General features: G+C 39.5%; 1 protein-coding gene and 1 pseudogene across 1 annotated transcript in view; both read right to left on the bottom strand.

Annotated features, from left to right (window-relative positions):
* Positions 1-398: 398 nt before the first annotated feature.
* The window catches only part of TMED10 (transmembrane p24 trafficking protein 10), a 37,184-nt gene continuing 20,868 nt past the window's right edge, over positions 399-16,714 (bottom strand). The window contains exons 3-5 of the mRNA XM_070416444.1: positions 15,218-15,291; positions 4,271-4,397; positions 399-3,827 (exon numbers count right to left, since the gene is read on the bottom strand). Coding sequence (XP_070272545.1) covers positions 3,706-3,827; positions 4,271-4,397; positions 15,218-15,291 — 323 coding nt within the window. The 3' untranslated portion in view covers positions 399-3,705. The remainder of the gene's footprint in view (positions 3,828-4,270; positions 4,398-15,217; positions 15,292-16,714) is intronic.
* Positions 13,057-14,764, bottom strand: LOC139002151 (eukaryotic translation initiation factor 1 pseudogene; annotated as a pseudogene).

Here is a 16,714-nt window from a genome sequence, read left to right as displayed (position 1 = left end):
CAATAAAATATATTTAAAAAACAAAAACAAGAAAACAAAAAAATAAACAAACAAAAAAAATCCAAATGGCCCTTGGCAGAATAAAGGTTCCCCACTCCTACTCTAAAGGAATTAATTCCGGTAGCAGTTTCTAAAAGAGAGAATGCCTGGCTTTCAGAACCCTATTTGGTCTTTCTGAAGATGTATAATTATTTTCATATACATTTATAATTTATATATAAAATATAATAAACTTTTGCTAGCTCACATAAACTTTGGAGTAAATTATGGATAATTATATTTTTTCTTTACTTTATCACATATAACTTGCCATATGTTAAAACTAAGGAATGTGGAGGAATACTGCCAATCCAAACAAAGAGGTACTCAAGAGTAGCAGCAGAAAAATACACCTACAATGGTTTCTGCTAGCCTTTATTTGAGAAAATTTACACAAAAATCCCCATCCAACACAGGTGAATCTGTATAAATCCCACATGCTTCTTTCCACTCAACAAACAGAAAAATGGCTTATGACAATGGTGTAACAAAGCTTACTTAAACCACATCACTCTCATCTATATTTTATACAACCTGTTGAAAAATAGGTTCAAAACGGAGAAAACAGATAACATCCTCATTTTAAAATCTAATTTGCTCTTGCACTAGCCTTTTATCGAAGGCAAATAAATTTACTTTTTTGATAACATCAAGGTGTAATACCAATGCACTTTAAACCAAAAATACAAATGTTCTCGTTGGTAGTTTTGGCATGAGTAAAAGGAAAGGACATGAAAGAATTTTAGTTTCATAAATCACATTTGGAAACAAAAACATCAGCAAAATCAAATATTTGCCTATTCTATTTTCTTCTTTGACATTTTGTCAGAGCAGAGTACTATAACCAACTAAGTAGCTTTCATTGCTTGTAAAAAGGAAAGGCACCAGTCAGAAATATGAAAGCATATCTTATTAGACCAATGGTACAAAACTTCACCTTTAAACGTCTAAGGAAATCTTAACCCACAAGTTTGGTCATTCTCTTCACTTGGATGTATCTTCTGTCGTTTAGTAATGTAATATCACAGATTTTCTCTACATCTGCTGCCTTTATGACAAGGATTCCGCTGCCAAGTCCTCAAAAGTAGTTCCTATCAATACTTAACAGCAGGTGGCGATGTTGCACAAATTAATGAACCACTTTTATGCCACACCAGAGAAATTCATACATACATGGAGTCAAAAGGGGGGGGGGGGTGGGCGGTTTGGGTTCACAATAGCTGAAATATTAACAGAACTGCCTGCGATTTTAACAACATAACTCACTCCCTCTTCCATCTTTGGACTTTATCCAGGTCATCAACAGCAGTGTTCTCTGTTAATTCTAACATGCTGCTGCTTAACTGCAAGCTGCATGGCCCTAAGTCCTGTAATTCTTGCCACTGCGATTAGACGAGCCCTGTAACAACAGTTAGCAAGGTTTTAAAAAGAGATTACAGAAAGGATGAACTCCTAGCTCCTTTCCTGGGAGAAGCGGGGAAAATTTCAAGTGATAGTATTTTTCATAATTGTTTACAAACATGGTCATTTGTATCCACATTCTCTATTTATATCAGTATTGGCCTTTAGGTACCTCATACTCATAGTGATTCTTGGCTTTGCTTTCACAACATGTATTCTCAAGTATTTACTGTATTCATGATGATCCTTCCAGTGTTGTTGTTTTTTAATATATCATATGTCTCAGGGGGACATAAAAGGTCAGGGATTAAATCACTGGCTGGTCATGTAAGAAGATTTGGTAAATTTTCTAATTTTTTCCTTGGTACATGTTATGTTAAAAATTCAAGCAACCACATATCTGACAAAGGAGCCATGTAGGCTATATAAGGAATGCTCAAAATTCATTAGTATAAAGAATAATCTAATTAGAAAATGGGCAAAGAACATGAACAGATATTTCACTGAGGAAGATATATATGGCAAATAAGCTCATGAAAAGATGTCCAACATCATTAGCCATTAGAAAAATGCAAGTAAAATCATAATGAGGTCTCATTACATACATTTATCAGAATGACTAAAATAAAAATAACAGCAAATACCAGTGAGGATGTGGAGAAACCTGATTGGTCATACATTGCTGGTGGGAACATAAATAAAATGGCACTCACTCTAGAAAAAGAGTAGGGTGATTTCTTAAAAACTTAAACATGCTTACCATACAACCCAGCATTGCCCGAGAGCATTTATCGCAGAGAAATGAAAATTTATGTTCATAAAAACCTGTACATGAATGCTCAGAGAAGATTAGTAATGGCCAAAAACTGAAAATGACCCCGATGTCCTTCAATGGGTAAATGGATAAACAAACTGTGGTACATCAATACCATGAAATACTACTACACAATAAAAAGGAATCAACTATTGATCCATGCAACAACTGGCATGGACATTAAGGGCATTATGCTGAGTGAAAAAAGTTAATCTCGCCCTGGCTGGTATTGCTCAATGGTTAGAATGTCAGCCCACGCACGAAGGGTTGTGGGTTTGATTCCTGGTCAAGGGGATGTACCTGGGTCTCAGGTCTGATCCCTGGCCCCAGTTGGGGCACATGTGGGAGGCAACCAATTGAGGTGTCTCACTCACATCAATGTTTCTCTCTTTCCCCCTCCTTCCATCCCTTCCATGCTCTCTAAAATCATCGGAAAAAATATCCTCAGGTGAGGAAAAAAAACAAACAAAAAAAGTTAATCTGGAAAGATTACATACTATATAATTCCATTTATATCAGCAGCTGCCAACCGGTGGTCCTCGGACCACTGGTGGTCCGGGAGGTCCGAAAGGTTGGTGACCGCTGATTTATATAAAATTCTTGAAATGACAAAATTAGAGAGATGGAGAACAGATTAGTGGTTGCCAGAGGTTGGGGCTTGGGAGTAAGGAAGGGAGGTGGCTGTAGCTATAAAAGGGTAGCAAGGGATCCCTGTGATGGAACTGTTTTGCATTTTGTGATGGTGGTCACATGAATTTACATATGTAATAAAACTGCATAGAACTAAACACACATAACTACACAAAAAGGAAATTCAAGCAGTTGAGCACAAATGTTTTAATTCTCTAAAATGAAAAATTTTAAAAAGAGTTACCTATAGTTCAAAGCTCATTTCTATGAGGTGTCACATCCATCACCCTTTTATGAGACATAAAATTAAGAAAGGATACCTCCAGAAGCTACCTAAACATTTCAGCTAATGGCTAAGATAAAGTTAAGGGTGTTTTCACACAGAAATCCAAAGAGGACAATGAGAATGAAACAAGTTCCACGTGGTCATTCAAATCTTGGTAAAGGAACTAGAGTGGAAGCCCGAGCTGGTGAGCAAGTGGGAGCAGGAAAGAAAACATGGTTTAAACAGATCACATGAGGAAACCCAGTACAAATGCTGGCTTTGGCATTATCTAGGTAACCCCTATTTTTTGTCACAGGTGACTCTATTAAGTCCTATTGTTGCAAAACCAGTCCAAATCCTATCAAGTTAAAAAGAGGTCCCTCAATGACTTGTTGGGTGTAGGCGGTAACTCATGTCCTCCCACACCAAGAGACATCAGTTCTGGCAAGAAGTTCCAACGTGCCTTTATGGTGCTGTTGATAGGATGCCTTAGGCCAGGCACGTCCCAGTGATGTTCTGCTGGCTGAGATACGAGGTGGGAGGAGAGTAGGCCTTATTACTCAATCAACTTCTTGGCCTTGAAGAAGCGGCGAAGGTAGAAGACCTGCCAAGTGGCTAGTCCAATGAGACAGAACATTGAAAAGATGCTGAAGTATAGGACCCGAGTGTTTGTTGATTCTAAAAAAATCAAACAAAAACATTGTAAATGTAATGAAATGAGGCTCAGCAGGATAAACGATGTCCAGGGAGGAAAGGCAATTAATTAACTTCACTTTGTCCCTAGGCCTAAGAGTAGGATTTCAGTTAGCTTTTTCTTAAATTTTCATTATTCTATATATAAATGTTAAAATTTGCAAAGATTAGTCCTATCAATTTGATACATGGTAAGCAAACTGAGAATATGGTCAACTACATATGAAAGTGATTTCTATTTCCTTGAAAATCTAACAAGGCTCATTTACCTGTAGCAGCAACACTGAAGTTAGCAATTACCTTTCCACACACCACCCCTCCCCCCACCCTTGGCAAAACGGAGAAAAGGGTACACCAGAATTTAAAGTCTGGTGATCTGATTCCTTTATGGTTCTCTTATTGAGAAACAAGAGCTGCCCTCCCCTCACCATTGGTATCGCGCATCTCCTCCTCTCGCTTCTTCATGTAGGCAAAATCATTAACGATAGATTCTGACAGGTCTTCGAGGCGTCGTAGCTCTACCTCTAAAGGTTTGAGCTTCTCAACTTTTGCAATCTGGAAAAGAAAGGAATCATGAACCCACTCCCTGAAAAAATCGCTCTGGTCAAGAACACAAGACAACGAGTCTTTTAAAATATTTCACCAAACTTAAAAACTCTTCGATCATTCTAAAGTTAGCACTTCTTCCCTTCCCTACAAATGTTTATGTTTCCATCTCAGACTTTTTTATACTTTAATTTTGATTAAAACCTCAGAAGTATTATAATGTGGTAGGCTATAAAGTAAGATATACTATTTTCGCAAGATTTCTGACTTTAATTAAGTACTTTACCCTTCCAATCATGTCTATGAAATAAACAATATTATTAGCATAGTAAGTGTGAGTCAAAATATTAGTCAAACGTGTTTTTAGAAGAAAAACCAAGTTCCCAATAGGGAATGCACGGGAATGAGAGAGTAGGCATAACTATAGCATTAAGATAATTAACCCAGACTACAAAATTAGAGAACTCTGGTTTGCTCATTTAAATGCCACAATTTTAGATTTAGTGGTCCAGAGCCCAGATGAATCCTAAGTCTGCTAAAAAAAAATTGTTATTTTTTTATTGATTTCAGAGAGGAAGGGAGAGGGAGAGAGAGATAAAAACATCAATGATGAGAGAGAATTATTGATCGGCGCCTCCTGCACACTCCCCACTGGGGATCCAGCCCGCAATCTGGGCATGTGCCCTTGGCCGTAATCGAACTAGGGATCCTTCAGTCGGCGGGCCGACGCTCTATCTACTGAGCCAAACTGGCTAGGGCTGCATTTGTTTTTAGAATGACACTGCTTGTCATCAAAAGAAATCTTCAGGGACTTCCTGGTAGACTAAAGAATGAGGAATGTGAGAAAGAAATGAACTGTCTTCCCTTCTTAACCTAGACATCTGAAATCCCCAAGATTTGACAAAAGCAAGGATTTTGTTATTCTAATTGTTTTTCTTACCAATTTTTAAATTATCATTTGCTTTAAAATGGGGATACTCTGATCTTAAAACTTAATACCAGCTGCTCTTAAATTTTTCTATATAAAGAATTCTTTAAAAATTCTTTTTCTACATCTGCTGCTTTACTCCCTATTCAATATACATTATATCTAGAACTCCTTTTTCTTCTCTCTTGTCCAATTTGCCTTCCTTGTTCTTTTTCTCTGTTAAATGTTAATAGCTGTTAATATGGAATGCATGGGAAGAGTTTAAGAGTGTTCTAATGTTCCCTTTGCATATCTGTAATCTTCACTTAACTAGAAAACTGTCGTTAAGATAAGGATATAAAAATTGAGTTGATATTTAAGGTACTTAAAATGTAGTGACAGATTTGCAATGACCCACCTAAGTTGTCTTTTACTGGATGTACATTGTTTTACATTTGTAAAATGTTTGCTAGAGTTAATGGTGTGACTGACAGCTGCAGAACAGAACTAGGCTACCTGGGTATAAGATCTAACTCTCCTAGCTGAAACCCCAAATGCCAGGTTTTGCCATTAACATAGAATATATGTCTGCTGATTGATTTCATCCAGAGCTACAGAGCAAGGAAAATTCCCCAGGAAAAAGATACCAATACAAGAGACATATAATAAGCTGAACCTTAATCTGTTTACCATTTTGTTTTCCCTCCTGGTCTATAGTTCCCTCTCCAAAGCTGCCTGAATGAGATAGTATAAAAGCAATGGCGTGATACTTCTTTAGAGATAAATGATTTAAAGTTCCCTAAATAGTAACTTGCAAAAAGAACTGGAAGTGAAACTATGGCTGTGCCTCTGCCAGCTGAAAATAATACCTGTAAAAATTACTCTGAAGACTACTTCTAAGCTCCTCCCCCACTGTGTGTGTGTGTGTGTGTGTGTGTGTGTGTGTGTGTGTGTGTTTCAAATGGCAATAGCCCACGGTATAGAACCTGAAATGGATGATGGAATTAAAATTAATTTGGTATTGAGGTTGCTTTTGTGGTTTAGAGCCCAAAAAACCTGTCCCCAATGCTGTTCCTTTCTGGTGTTTCATTTATTTTTTAGTTGTACAAGCAACACCTAAATATGTTCTCCTGCTAAAGAATTTAAAATATTCAGAAGCAAAGGAAACAGAAACGGCAACTCCACTTTCATAGATCCTCAATTCTCATATCCACATATTCCCTCTCAGTGGTAACCATGATTATGAACTTGGTATACACCTTTCCAGACCTTGTTAGAAGATACACACTATTTATGCTTTTGTATGAACATAAATGTGCACAGAAAAATGTAATTTAAAACTATTTACAAATAGGATCATAATGTATGTATACACGGTTGTACTTGCTTTTCTTTTTTTTTTTTTTTTTTTGCAAATATCGTATGATTTTACTCATAAATGGAATCTAAAAAACAAAAACAAAACAGCAACAGAACCTTAGATATACAGAACAAGCTGATAGTTGTCAAAGGAGGGGAGTGAGGGGATGGAAAAAGAATAGTTTTAAAAACAGAACAAAATTATGAGCAGGTATCTTAAAACAGTAGGAAATTTAAGTGATTATTTTGCAGTAGCTAGTCACTAGCAGTGGTTCTCAATTTCTCTACAACCCTTGCCTCAGTCCTCCGGGATTCAAATCAGGAACTCAGTTGCCCAAGTGGGAGGAGGAATGCTGACAGATAGATGGTTACAAATCTGCTCATGTTCAGGGCGGGACCCAGGCCTGTCTCATTCCGCACAGCACCCCGGCGCCAAAGAGGAGTGCTCGGAAGGCATGTGTTCAGCTAACTGGCTCGCGGTAACCGGAACGGCGCCCTGCAAAGTACTGCGGACACCTGGCAGTAGCGTCTCACAACCCATCCTGGACGTCTCGCTGAACACGCTTTTCCCTCCCTCCCGTGGCTTCCAATCTGTTGAGAGAGCATGCATTTTACTAAAACTTAAGTGACATCCTAGAATCTAGGACCTAGATTAAACTGATGCTGCTGATTCTGGAGACGCTTCTGTCGTAAGCTCTGCTGGCTGTTCACTGCAGGGCGGTGCAGGGAACACAGATGTAGTTTCCGGCGCTGATTTGAGGCCACGGGCTTGTCGGTATCTTTATTCGCTTAAATTCGGCCCCATGAGAATGACAACTTCTCCGACATTTTCTACTAGCTAGCTAAATTCAAAGGCCACCCTGCAGCTTTCCTCCTAAAATAATGCTTCAATTTCCACTCGGCAGCAAGTCTGCATTGAGCACCTACTGTGCCCAGGAGTCAGGCGGCGGCCGGCGGGGCCTCGGGTGCCGGTAAGGCTCCCTCTGTGTATAGGGGGCTTTCTTCCATTTTCCGGGTCCCTCGTCCTCGCGGCTGCAGAGACGGCCCAGGCCCGGCCGAGCCCTGCACCACCGAACCCCAGACCGCAGTTCCCCCGGAGGAAAAGGGCCGCGGCGGGCTCCCCTCACGAGTCCCGCGGCCCGCGCTCCCCGGGTCGGCCCGCCCACCTGGTCCAGGTACTGCCGGACGCGCTTCCGCAGCCGCTCCAGGTTCATGGCCGCGCTGCCGCTGCCGGGGGTCCGGACGAGCGCCCTCCACCGCGCGCCTTCCTTCCCGCTGCCCGCGGAGCAGACCCGGAGCCCAGCCCCGCGCCGCGATCGCCCTAGCCCCGGCTGAACTGACAGGACCGGCGCTGCAGCCGCCGAGGTCCTTCCTGTACTTGCTTTTCTTTTCCCCACTTAGGATCTTTCCAAAAACTCCAGTGCTTGGGATTCACCTCCCTCTTAACTGCTGCACAGTATCCCATACTGCATCCAGGCCCTTGTCTATTTAACCGATTTCCCAACCCCTTTTCTAGTAGAGGTCCTACTGAAGACTCTATTCATAACCAAACAGCCCAGTTCCTATCATCCAAGTCAATTTTATTACCTCAATGAAATCCCTACTCAATCCTGTCCTTAATTCCAGTAAATTATTTTTAGACTTCTATGGGTGGGATAAAGGTCTCTTTTCCTAAAAAAACCTCTCTGCCTAATAACTACCTTTATTCTTTTTTTTTTATTATTATTGATTTTTTACAGAGAAGAAGGGAGAGGGATAGAGAGCCAGAAATATTGATGAGAGAGATCGATCAGCTGCCTCCTGCACGTCCCCCACTGGGGATGTGCCTGCAACCAAGGTACATGCCCTTGACCGGAATCGAACCTGGGACCCTTTGGTCCGCAGGCCGATGCTCTATCCACTGAGCCAAACCGGTGCGGCTACCTTTATTCTTATATTAATTTAATATCTGGGAAGCTTAAAGAAATCTAAATATTGAAAACCAACTTGCTATTTCAATCATCTAACATGGATACTCAATAGGAAAATCCAACAATAATGATATATATTTGTATGCTTAATCTAAATCTAGAAATCAAAACAAATATAAAGAGGGTTTTTTTGGGGTTTTGTACATTTAAGACCCTAACAACAATGCTTTTTTTAGTGCTTACTGTGTGCAAGGCACCCAATTAAATTATGACCTCTGCTCCTCAGAAGCCCACAGGCTGGTGGAGAGGCTCACATAAAAAGCTGTAACCGTAATATAGGGCATTACATATTTACTTCTACAACAAAGGCACACATTAAAAGTGGAACAGGAATAAAGCAGCATGAGCTTATACAGCTGAAAGAGTAAAGGAAAATTTAATAGAAGTGGGGAGTTGGGTCTCACAAGTTGTGTAGAATTTGAAAAAAGATGAGAAGGAAAGACATTCAAGGCTGAGGGGAACCTGCAAATCAAAACACAGAGGGAGAAAAGTGTAGGCCATGCTTAAAAGACCATGAGTAGTCTAATGTGCATGGATGTGCATGTGTATGCATGCACTCATGTCAATACACACATGTGCTAAAGGATATGGTGGTAGGTAATAGCAAATATAAGTTTCAAAAGTTAGGTTGGAGCTAAGATGATGAAGAAGGTAGCATAATGAATTAAACCTATTAGTATATACCCAGGATGTGATGTGATATGTATTTTAGAGCGTGTAACCTCACTTAATCCTCATAACCCTATACAAGGTGAATATTATTATCCTTAAATTTTTCACATGAAAAAATTAAGGCTCAGAGTATTAAATAACTTTCCCAAGATCTCAGAACCTCATGGAGCTGAAATTGGAATCCATGTCTGACTTTACATTGTATTCGGTCGGCACTGAAATTTGATAAAGAAAACCCGATGACCACACTAAGTGTTTTCTGGATCAAAGGTGAAGTGAATGAGCTGTATTAGGTCACAAGGATCTGGGTAGTTGTCCAGTTTATTAGTCAAATTTCCTAGGTTTCAGGCTGTTATTCTAATTTTTACAGACTAAGAGAATAAAATTTTAAAACAAATTACCACGAGTATTCTCAGAAAAACCCTCTTTGCTTGCCCAGGACTAAGCATTCAATGAATATCATCAATACTTAATATCATAGTCAGTACAAGCTAACAAAAAACATCTATCAAAATCCCCACTGACTTCTGTGCTCTTCTAAAAATCTGTTTAATGTTAAAAATATCTGTAAGAATGTTAAATTATACATGTTTCATGAAGGCAGACCATTTTTCCAGTGTATCTTCTCTCTTCCACAGCTGGAAGGATGGTATGTCTTTTGCCAACAGCTTGCTAAGAGCAAGGCCTATTTTATTTGACAGTGTGGACCATAGGTTTTCCACTAGGGGGTAGCATTCCCTTTGCAGGCTGCTCTAGCTGTTAAGTAATCAAAAAAATATTAGTACAAGGGACTTCATTTTACAAATGAGGAAACTAAAGATATTACAAAGTTACTAAGTCCTTTGGGTAGGAGACTACGACTAACAGATCCATGGTCTTTTGACTTACTACCCATGATTACCAAAGCATTTATTTAGCATCAAAACTGCAAAGCTCTGCTGTAAAATCCAAGTAAAACCAAATCCCTGACCTGCAAAAATATACACTTAGTATATTCAAACCCTACCTATCTTTCAAACCTTAATCATGAAGACTCCTTTAGCCATTCCTGTCCACACTGATTCCCTCTTCCCTAAAGCCCTACAGAACTTACACTAGCCACACAATTAAGATTCAATCATACATTGTCATATTTACATTGTTTATATTTTTACCCTTTCCCCCTACACTAGTTTGGCCCTGAACTCAAGGAAATTTTTAAAATGTATACTTTGTATAGACCCACACACCTGATACATGGCCAACACTAGTAAATTGCCTGTTCTGACCATTCTATGAATTCTTCAAAGGAGCCAACTTTCTCAGAGCAGGTAAGTGCAGCTGGTCCCCTGAAGCAAGCGTTTCCTGAATGCTGAGCACTCTACATCTACTTTCAGGAGGCCCACTGTCTAGGAGAAAGCTCTCACTATCACACTCATTGGTAGTGTTTGGAAATGTTACAAGTTATAAAGTCTTTCCCTACATTATCTACAACACCTCCAAAATAACTATAAAACTACTCTTTTTAACCCATTCCAAATCTTGCACTCCTCAAATGATGATTTGAATCTGAAGAGTACAGTTATATGCAATTGTACCAAAGAAAGGTGTTAACTCTAAAAAAACTGCTTCATAAAAACACATGTGAAATCAGCCTCTAGATCAGGGGTGGGGAACCTTTTTCTGCCAAGGGCCATTTGGATATTTATAACATCATTCGAGGGCCATACAAAATTATCATCTTAAAAATTAGCCTGCTCTATTTGGTCAAACATTTAATTAACTCACCCCTAATGCCTTGCAGGTCCAGACCAAATGATTTCGTGGGTCTTATATGGCCTGAGGGCTGGATGTTCCCCACCCTGGTCTAGAGAATCATTGGATTATTTTCCTTGGTGGAGCACCGAGACTCAAAAGAGAAGCTTCTTGTGGTAAGCCAAATTCAGTCAAATTACTTTGCTACCTCCACATCCACTACCACAGCCACTGAAAATTTGAGAAGCACGGCAATAAATTTGAATAGCATCCAGTTTAACACAATGAAGATAAAGAAGACAGAATCACATTCAAGGACAAGTCTACTTGCATGTGGGGTATGTGAATCACAGGCCTCTTCACAGAAGCTGAAAAGGTCAACGTGCCAAAATAAGTCCGGATAATATTGCCAAACTTAGGACTAAATGAAATTTATTAAGCTCTTATTTACTCTCTCATAGCCATTTGGCAGTTTCCAGAAAGGGTAGGAGAAGGAAGCTTTTAAAATCTACTGAATTGACTATGCGTCAGGTGCCTTACCCATGTTATTTCATTTAACTTATATCAACAAAGGGATTTTGGTTCTAATACACAGAACCAGAGTTCCTCCTTCCTGAGGGCATTCAGAAAAATAGACATTCTGGAAAGTAAGTCTTCAGCTGTTGCTCCAATGAGGGAAACTGTTTTTTTGGTGTATCTGTTGATAGCAAATGACTGACTAAAAGAACCCATGGGCAAAACAGGGTTTATTTTGTAAATCATCACCCAAAAATATGTTTTGTTAAAAATTGATTTTTAGAGAGAAAGGAAGAGAGCCCCAGCTGGTGTGGCTCAGTGGATTTAGCGTCATCCCACGCACCAAGAGGTCATTGGTTTGATTCCTGGTCAGGGTACATGACGGCTGTGGGCTCATTCCCAGTAGGGGACGTGCATGAAGCAACTGATTGATTCTTTCTCATCACTGATGTTTCTATCTCCCCTCCCCACCCCCCCCGCCCCGCACTTCCTTTCTGAAATCAATAAAAACGTATTGAAAAAAATAAAATAAATACTGATGCCAAAGGGCCCAAATCCACTGGAGACAAAGCCTCTCCATTATCTCAAGGGCCTAAAATTAAATGTCTCAAACCTCTACATATGCTCAGTGCTCCCTGGTAATTAACCAGGGAACAAGTGGTTCTAGTGTCCATTTTCTTGTCACAGTCATTAGCCCAGAGACAACTAACAGCTATATCTAAGCAAAGTTCAAGGGAGCCTAGTCATACATTGAGAAAAGGACTGGTCTTTGGCTTGTGTCATAACTACTTCTCCTCTTCCATCTCAATTTGATTGCTTTTTTTTTGGGGTGGGGGGGGGGCGGGCGGGGTTTGACGTTGCCAAAGAAAGTAGTGGGAGTTTTTTTGGTTAAGAAACAGAATTTAGAGCTATGTTGTAACCATGTGCGTAAAGAAAAGCTTAGGACGTGCCAGACTTCCACATCAGGAAACGGCGCAAAGGAAGAGCTGTGGTTTGCTTTCTGCTAGGGATTCCCCTCTTGGGTTAAGCAAAAGGTCAGGAAAGATAATGAATGGCTCTTTCCCGGTGTCAACCAAGTCCAAGGATAATGGAAATTCTAGGAGGTATAGGGGTTCAAAAGTGCTATATGCCAGTGATGTCCACATTATTCTATATGTAAACTCACAATACCATCTGTTTTAGAGAACAAGGTAAGTCTAATGAAGTGGCCCATTTAATATATACCACCTAATGATAGCCTTCATATGGGGGGAGAGGGCGAGTTACAAGAGATAAAATTCCACATAGGAATTCAATGAATGCTTGCTTACAGAATGGTCTGAGTTTGAGGATACAGCAGCAATAACCAAAACCTGAAAATCATTTTACCTATTCTTCCACCTCATAATAACTATAACTTTTTATTACTGTTTTATACCTTACAACAGCACTCTAATATATGTAATCTTAAATATAAATAAGATTCTTCTAAATCATGAAAGTTTAAAAGGATTTTTCACTTTACTTTTTTTTTGGCATGGTTCTTTTCAGTTTATTGCATAAATGAGTTAAATTAGTCCAAGTTAAAAGCAGACCCCAAATGGTTACATTATATAAGCTGTGAGGTTTTTTTAACTTGTGACAAAGGAGAGAAGGGAAATTCCATTGCAAGGAAATCCTCATTTTAGTTTCATAGAGGCAAAAGCACTTAAAACCCATGAAACTTCAGCTGGTGGTCTTTAGCCAGACCGATCTCTACTAGGAACTGGTCGATGTTCTTGCGCAGGTCATCTTGTAGCTAAATTACTTCTCCATATTCTGGATGCTCAATTACAGTACCATTGCAGACAAATTTCTTCTTAAACACCTTCACTAGTTTCTTTTGATTGCAATCATCAGAGATCCCTTGGACAGTAGGAAGGGTCTTCCTGCTACTTCTCTGTTAAATTTTTATATGGATATAATCCTCAGTGCCGGCAGAAAGCAGATCATCACCTTTTCTTGCATCAGCAAAGGAAATGAAAGAGTGTAGGTTCTGGTTAGTGAACATTCGATAATACCATAGGATGATTCCTTTACCTCTGGCACATAGAAAGGTGGGTGGGTGGGGGGATCTGGTGGGGGCAGAGCTTCAGGAAGCGAGGTGAGGCTCAAAGGGAGTCCTTGGTAGCAGCAGCTCAGTGACTGGGGTCTCTCTTTACTTTAAGTTCATCAAACAAAGAGTCTCTCTTGCTTTGTTTCTTTTAACTAAACTAGCTTAGAGACAGAAACAAGCAAATCAAAGTCTCTATCGGGAATCGTCTTCCATTCACTACTGCATACTTGCTCCTGTTTACCGCCTACACATAACTCAATCTAGTTTTGTTCAGTTGAACACTTGAACTAGGAAAAAGAGAAAAGATCTGAAGACCTACAACTGTTGTACTACTACTTCCTGTTGCAGAATCAGTCACTTCCAATCTTCTTCCATTTTAGGATATTCTGTTCCAAATCCTGACGAAAGCTAGAGCAATTTTCTGGTTCCATCCCTCCTAGAAAATTCTCTTAAATCACTTAAAGCAACTTAGCCTGTTTATTTTAGTTTACATTCTTCAAAAGCTATTTACATTTCCTGTACCCCACCTCTTCTTCATGCCCACAGATACTGTTTGTAAAGACTCTGATCTGGGTAAAAATACTCTTATCTTACTGTAAAGATCAATCCTCCATTCTTAAATAGTTCTTGTGGTTTTTCAAAGGTGCTCTTGATTTGAAGAACCATTTTGTGCTGCCCCCAAAGTCTCTCGTAATAGAGATGAAAAAGGCTCAGTTCCCCCTTCCCCTTGCTTTATACACACCTCTACTTCCCTACTACCCAAATAAATGTCAGTTTTTATTCTCTATAATACTTCCTGTCAGCAAAAATTTCTCATTATCACTACTCCTAGTCCCTTGCAGTTTTTTCTTCCATATTTCTCTCTTCCTTAGTCTGAAATAATTTTACCTAAAAGCTACTTATGGCTATTGTTGTTTTCAAATGTAGCACAGTTGCTCAAGTCTAAACAGTGCTGAATCCATGCCCTAGATATAATATAAGGTGAGGCAACAGAAGGTTTACAGTAGTTTTTATGAAAAATACAGTAATCAATAAATAATGGGGGCGCACGGGGCAGGGTGGAAGGGTCAGTGGGGGGAAAAGGAGACATCTGTAATACTTTCAACAATAAAGATAAATTAAAAATAAATAATAATAAAGAAGAAACTCTGTTTCGGGTACGCACAACTACTTTTGTCCCACCCTGTATAGAGTTTGTCAGTCTAGGAATAAAAGCCTTAGCTTTTAAAAACAAATCACTTTTCTTAACCTTGGACATTAACATTTAAATAAATTCCAGCTTTTAAAAATTATAAATATATATATCTATTTGCTGTCTCAAGAGCGCTAATGGCACATGCTTGAGTGTTTTATCACACCAACATTGCTATGGGACAGCTGGTTTAGTTAGTCATTTGGCTGACGACACAGCTGGAGTTATTGTTTAGGGCTGTTAATACAACTTTTTGTATCAGTAAAATTGTAGCTTGGCTGTCACATGACTGCTGAGAAAACCATAGCCTTCTGGTCAAAGCACAGCCTGTTGGCCTGAATAGGTCACAGAAACCTCATGGCCAAGCACACGACTGCCTCCTCTGGCTGTTACAGTGGGACATACCTCTTCATAATTTTTCGCCTCCACTCCATGCTTCATGTCTAGGATCACGAGTTGGTCAGGTAACCGCCCTGTTCCTGAGAAAGAAATCAAAGGATTCATTGTGCGGAATATTTAAAATTCCGGGAAATCACCCACCCAGCCTCCCTCTCCCTAAACCTCCCCCCTCAATAGAGGGAAACAGCCGCAAACTCCTCCCCCTACTCAGCTGCAGAAAATTCCTGGCTCTGGCTAAAATCACAAGCATTCCAGACAAAGCCTCTGTCTGTGCACGGTGCCGGAAAGCAAACAGAACATGCTGCTGCCAAACATCTCTAAGCAAGCAGGACAGATACTGCAGCTGAACTACAGAGGAATAGAAAGAAGGAGAGAAAACACGTAGGCTAATTGGGCTAGGAAATAAAACTCAAAAGTCAAAATAGTATAAAACAGAGTGGCATATATAGACCAACAGGTAATGGGGACCAACTTAGGTTGAAAAAATACATTTCCACACCTGAAAAGGTTGTCCTGTCAAATTTTGAGAAAAGGATTTTTGGGCATATACTAAGCTTAGATTTACTTAATATAAACTAGTACTTAAAAGAACACAGGATTTATCTAAGATTTCACTTTAATTTAAACATTCTGTTAAATGTACTGCCAGTTCAATAAATGAACAAAATGTTATAGAATTATTCCCACAGAGCCAAGAAAAAACTTGATAATAAGAGTACAATTCTCAGGATGCTTCTTAGAAAGAGAAATGTCTATTTGGTATAGTAAGGCCAACAGAACCATGTTCATATTAAAAAGGTAATCTGATTCAGCTTGATCAAAAAGGAATTCTAATCTTATATCATCAAGTAAGAGAAATGGAGACTTCATCAGCCCCAGAAAATTGCTCAGTCCTTTGGAATTCAATCCCCTGGAATTCACCTGATTATTTATAACATAAAAACTGCCTACATGAAATTAGGACTTTGGGGAAACAGGGCCACATAAGCATTGGGACTCCCGAGACCAAAAGCCACAGAGAATGGTACTGTACCGTCTGCAGCCTGAGAGGCACTGGAGATTTTCTGAAACAGGCTGAAGTCAATGCAATAACTACTCATTGAGAGCTCACTGGGTGCTACAACTGTCCTGAAGACTACAGTCTTTGCCTTCCAATAAATAGATGGGGATCTAACACATAAACATGAGTAACAGTTACAGTGAAAATGCAAAGCAGTATAACACTTTAAGAGGAAAAAACCCAAACTGGTTCAGATAATCCCAGGTATGGAGCAAAGGTTAGAGGAGGGAAGAGATTAGTTGTAGATGGACCTCACTGAAGAGGGAGCACCTGAAGGCAGGACAAAGTATTCTAGGTAGAAGACAAGCATGGGCAAAGGCTCAGATACTGAAATGAGTAGGGCATGTTTAAATGACAGTAAAGAAGTTCTTTTCGATAGACTAGAAACATCAATTTAAAAGCAATAGAAATAAGACTGAACAGGTAGGATTGGGAAACGATAA

This window comes from Myotis yumanensis, unplaced genomic scaffold (assembly GCF_028538775.1).
Source record: "Myotis yumanensis isolate MYYU_CA2020_CCGP unplaced genomic scaffold, mMyoYum1.0.hap1 SCAF_1, whole genome shotgun sequence".
Classification (NCBI taxonomy): domain Eukaryota; kingdom Metazoa; phylum Chordata; class Mammalia; order Chiroptera; family Vespertilionidae; genus Myotis; species Myotis yumanensis.
The sequence above is the reverse complement of the archived record's forward strand: the minus strand, read 5'-3'. Positions and strand labels throughout refer to the sequence as shown.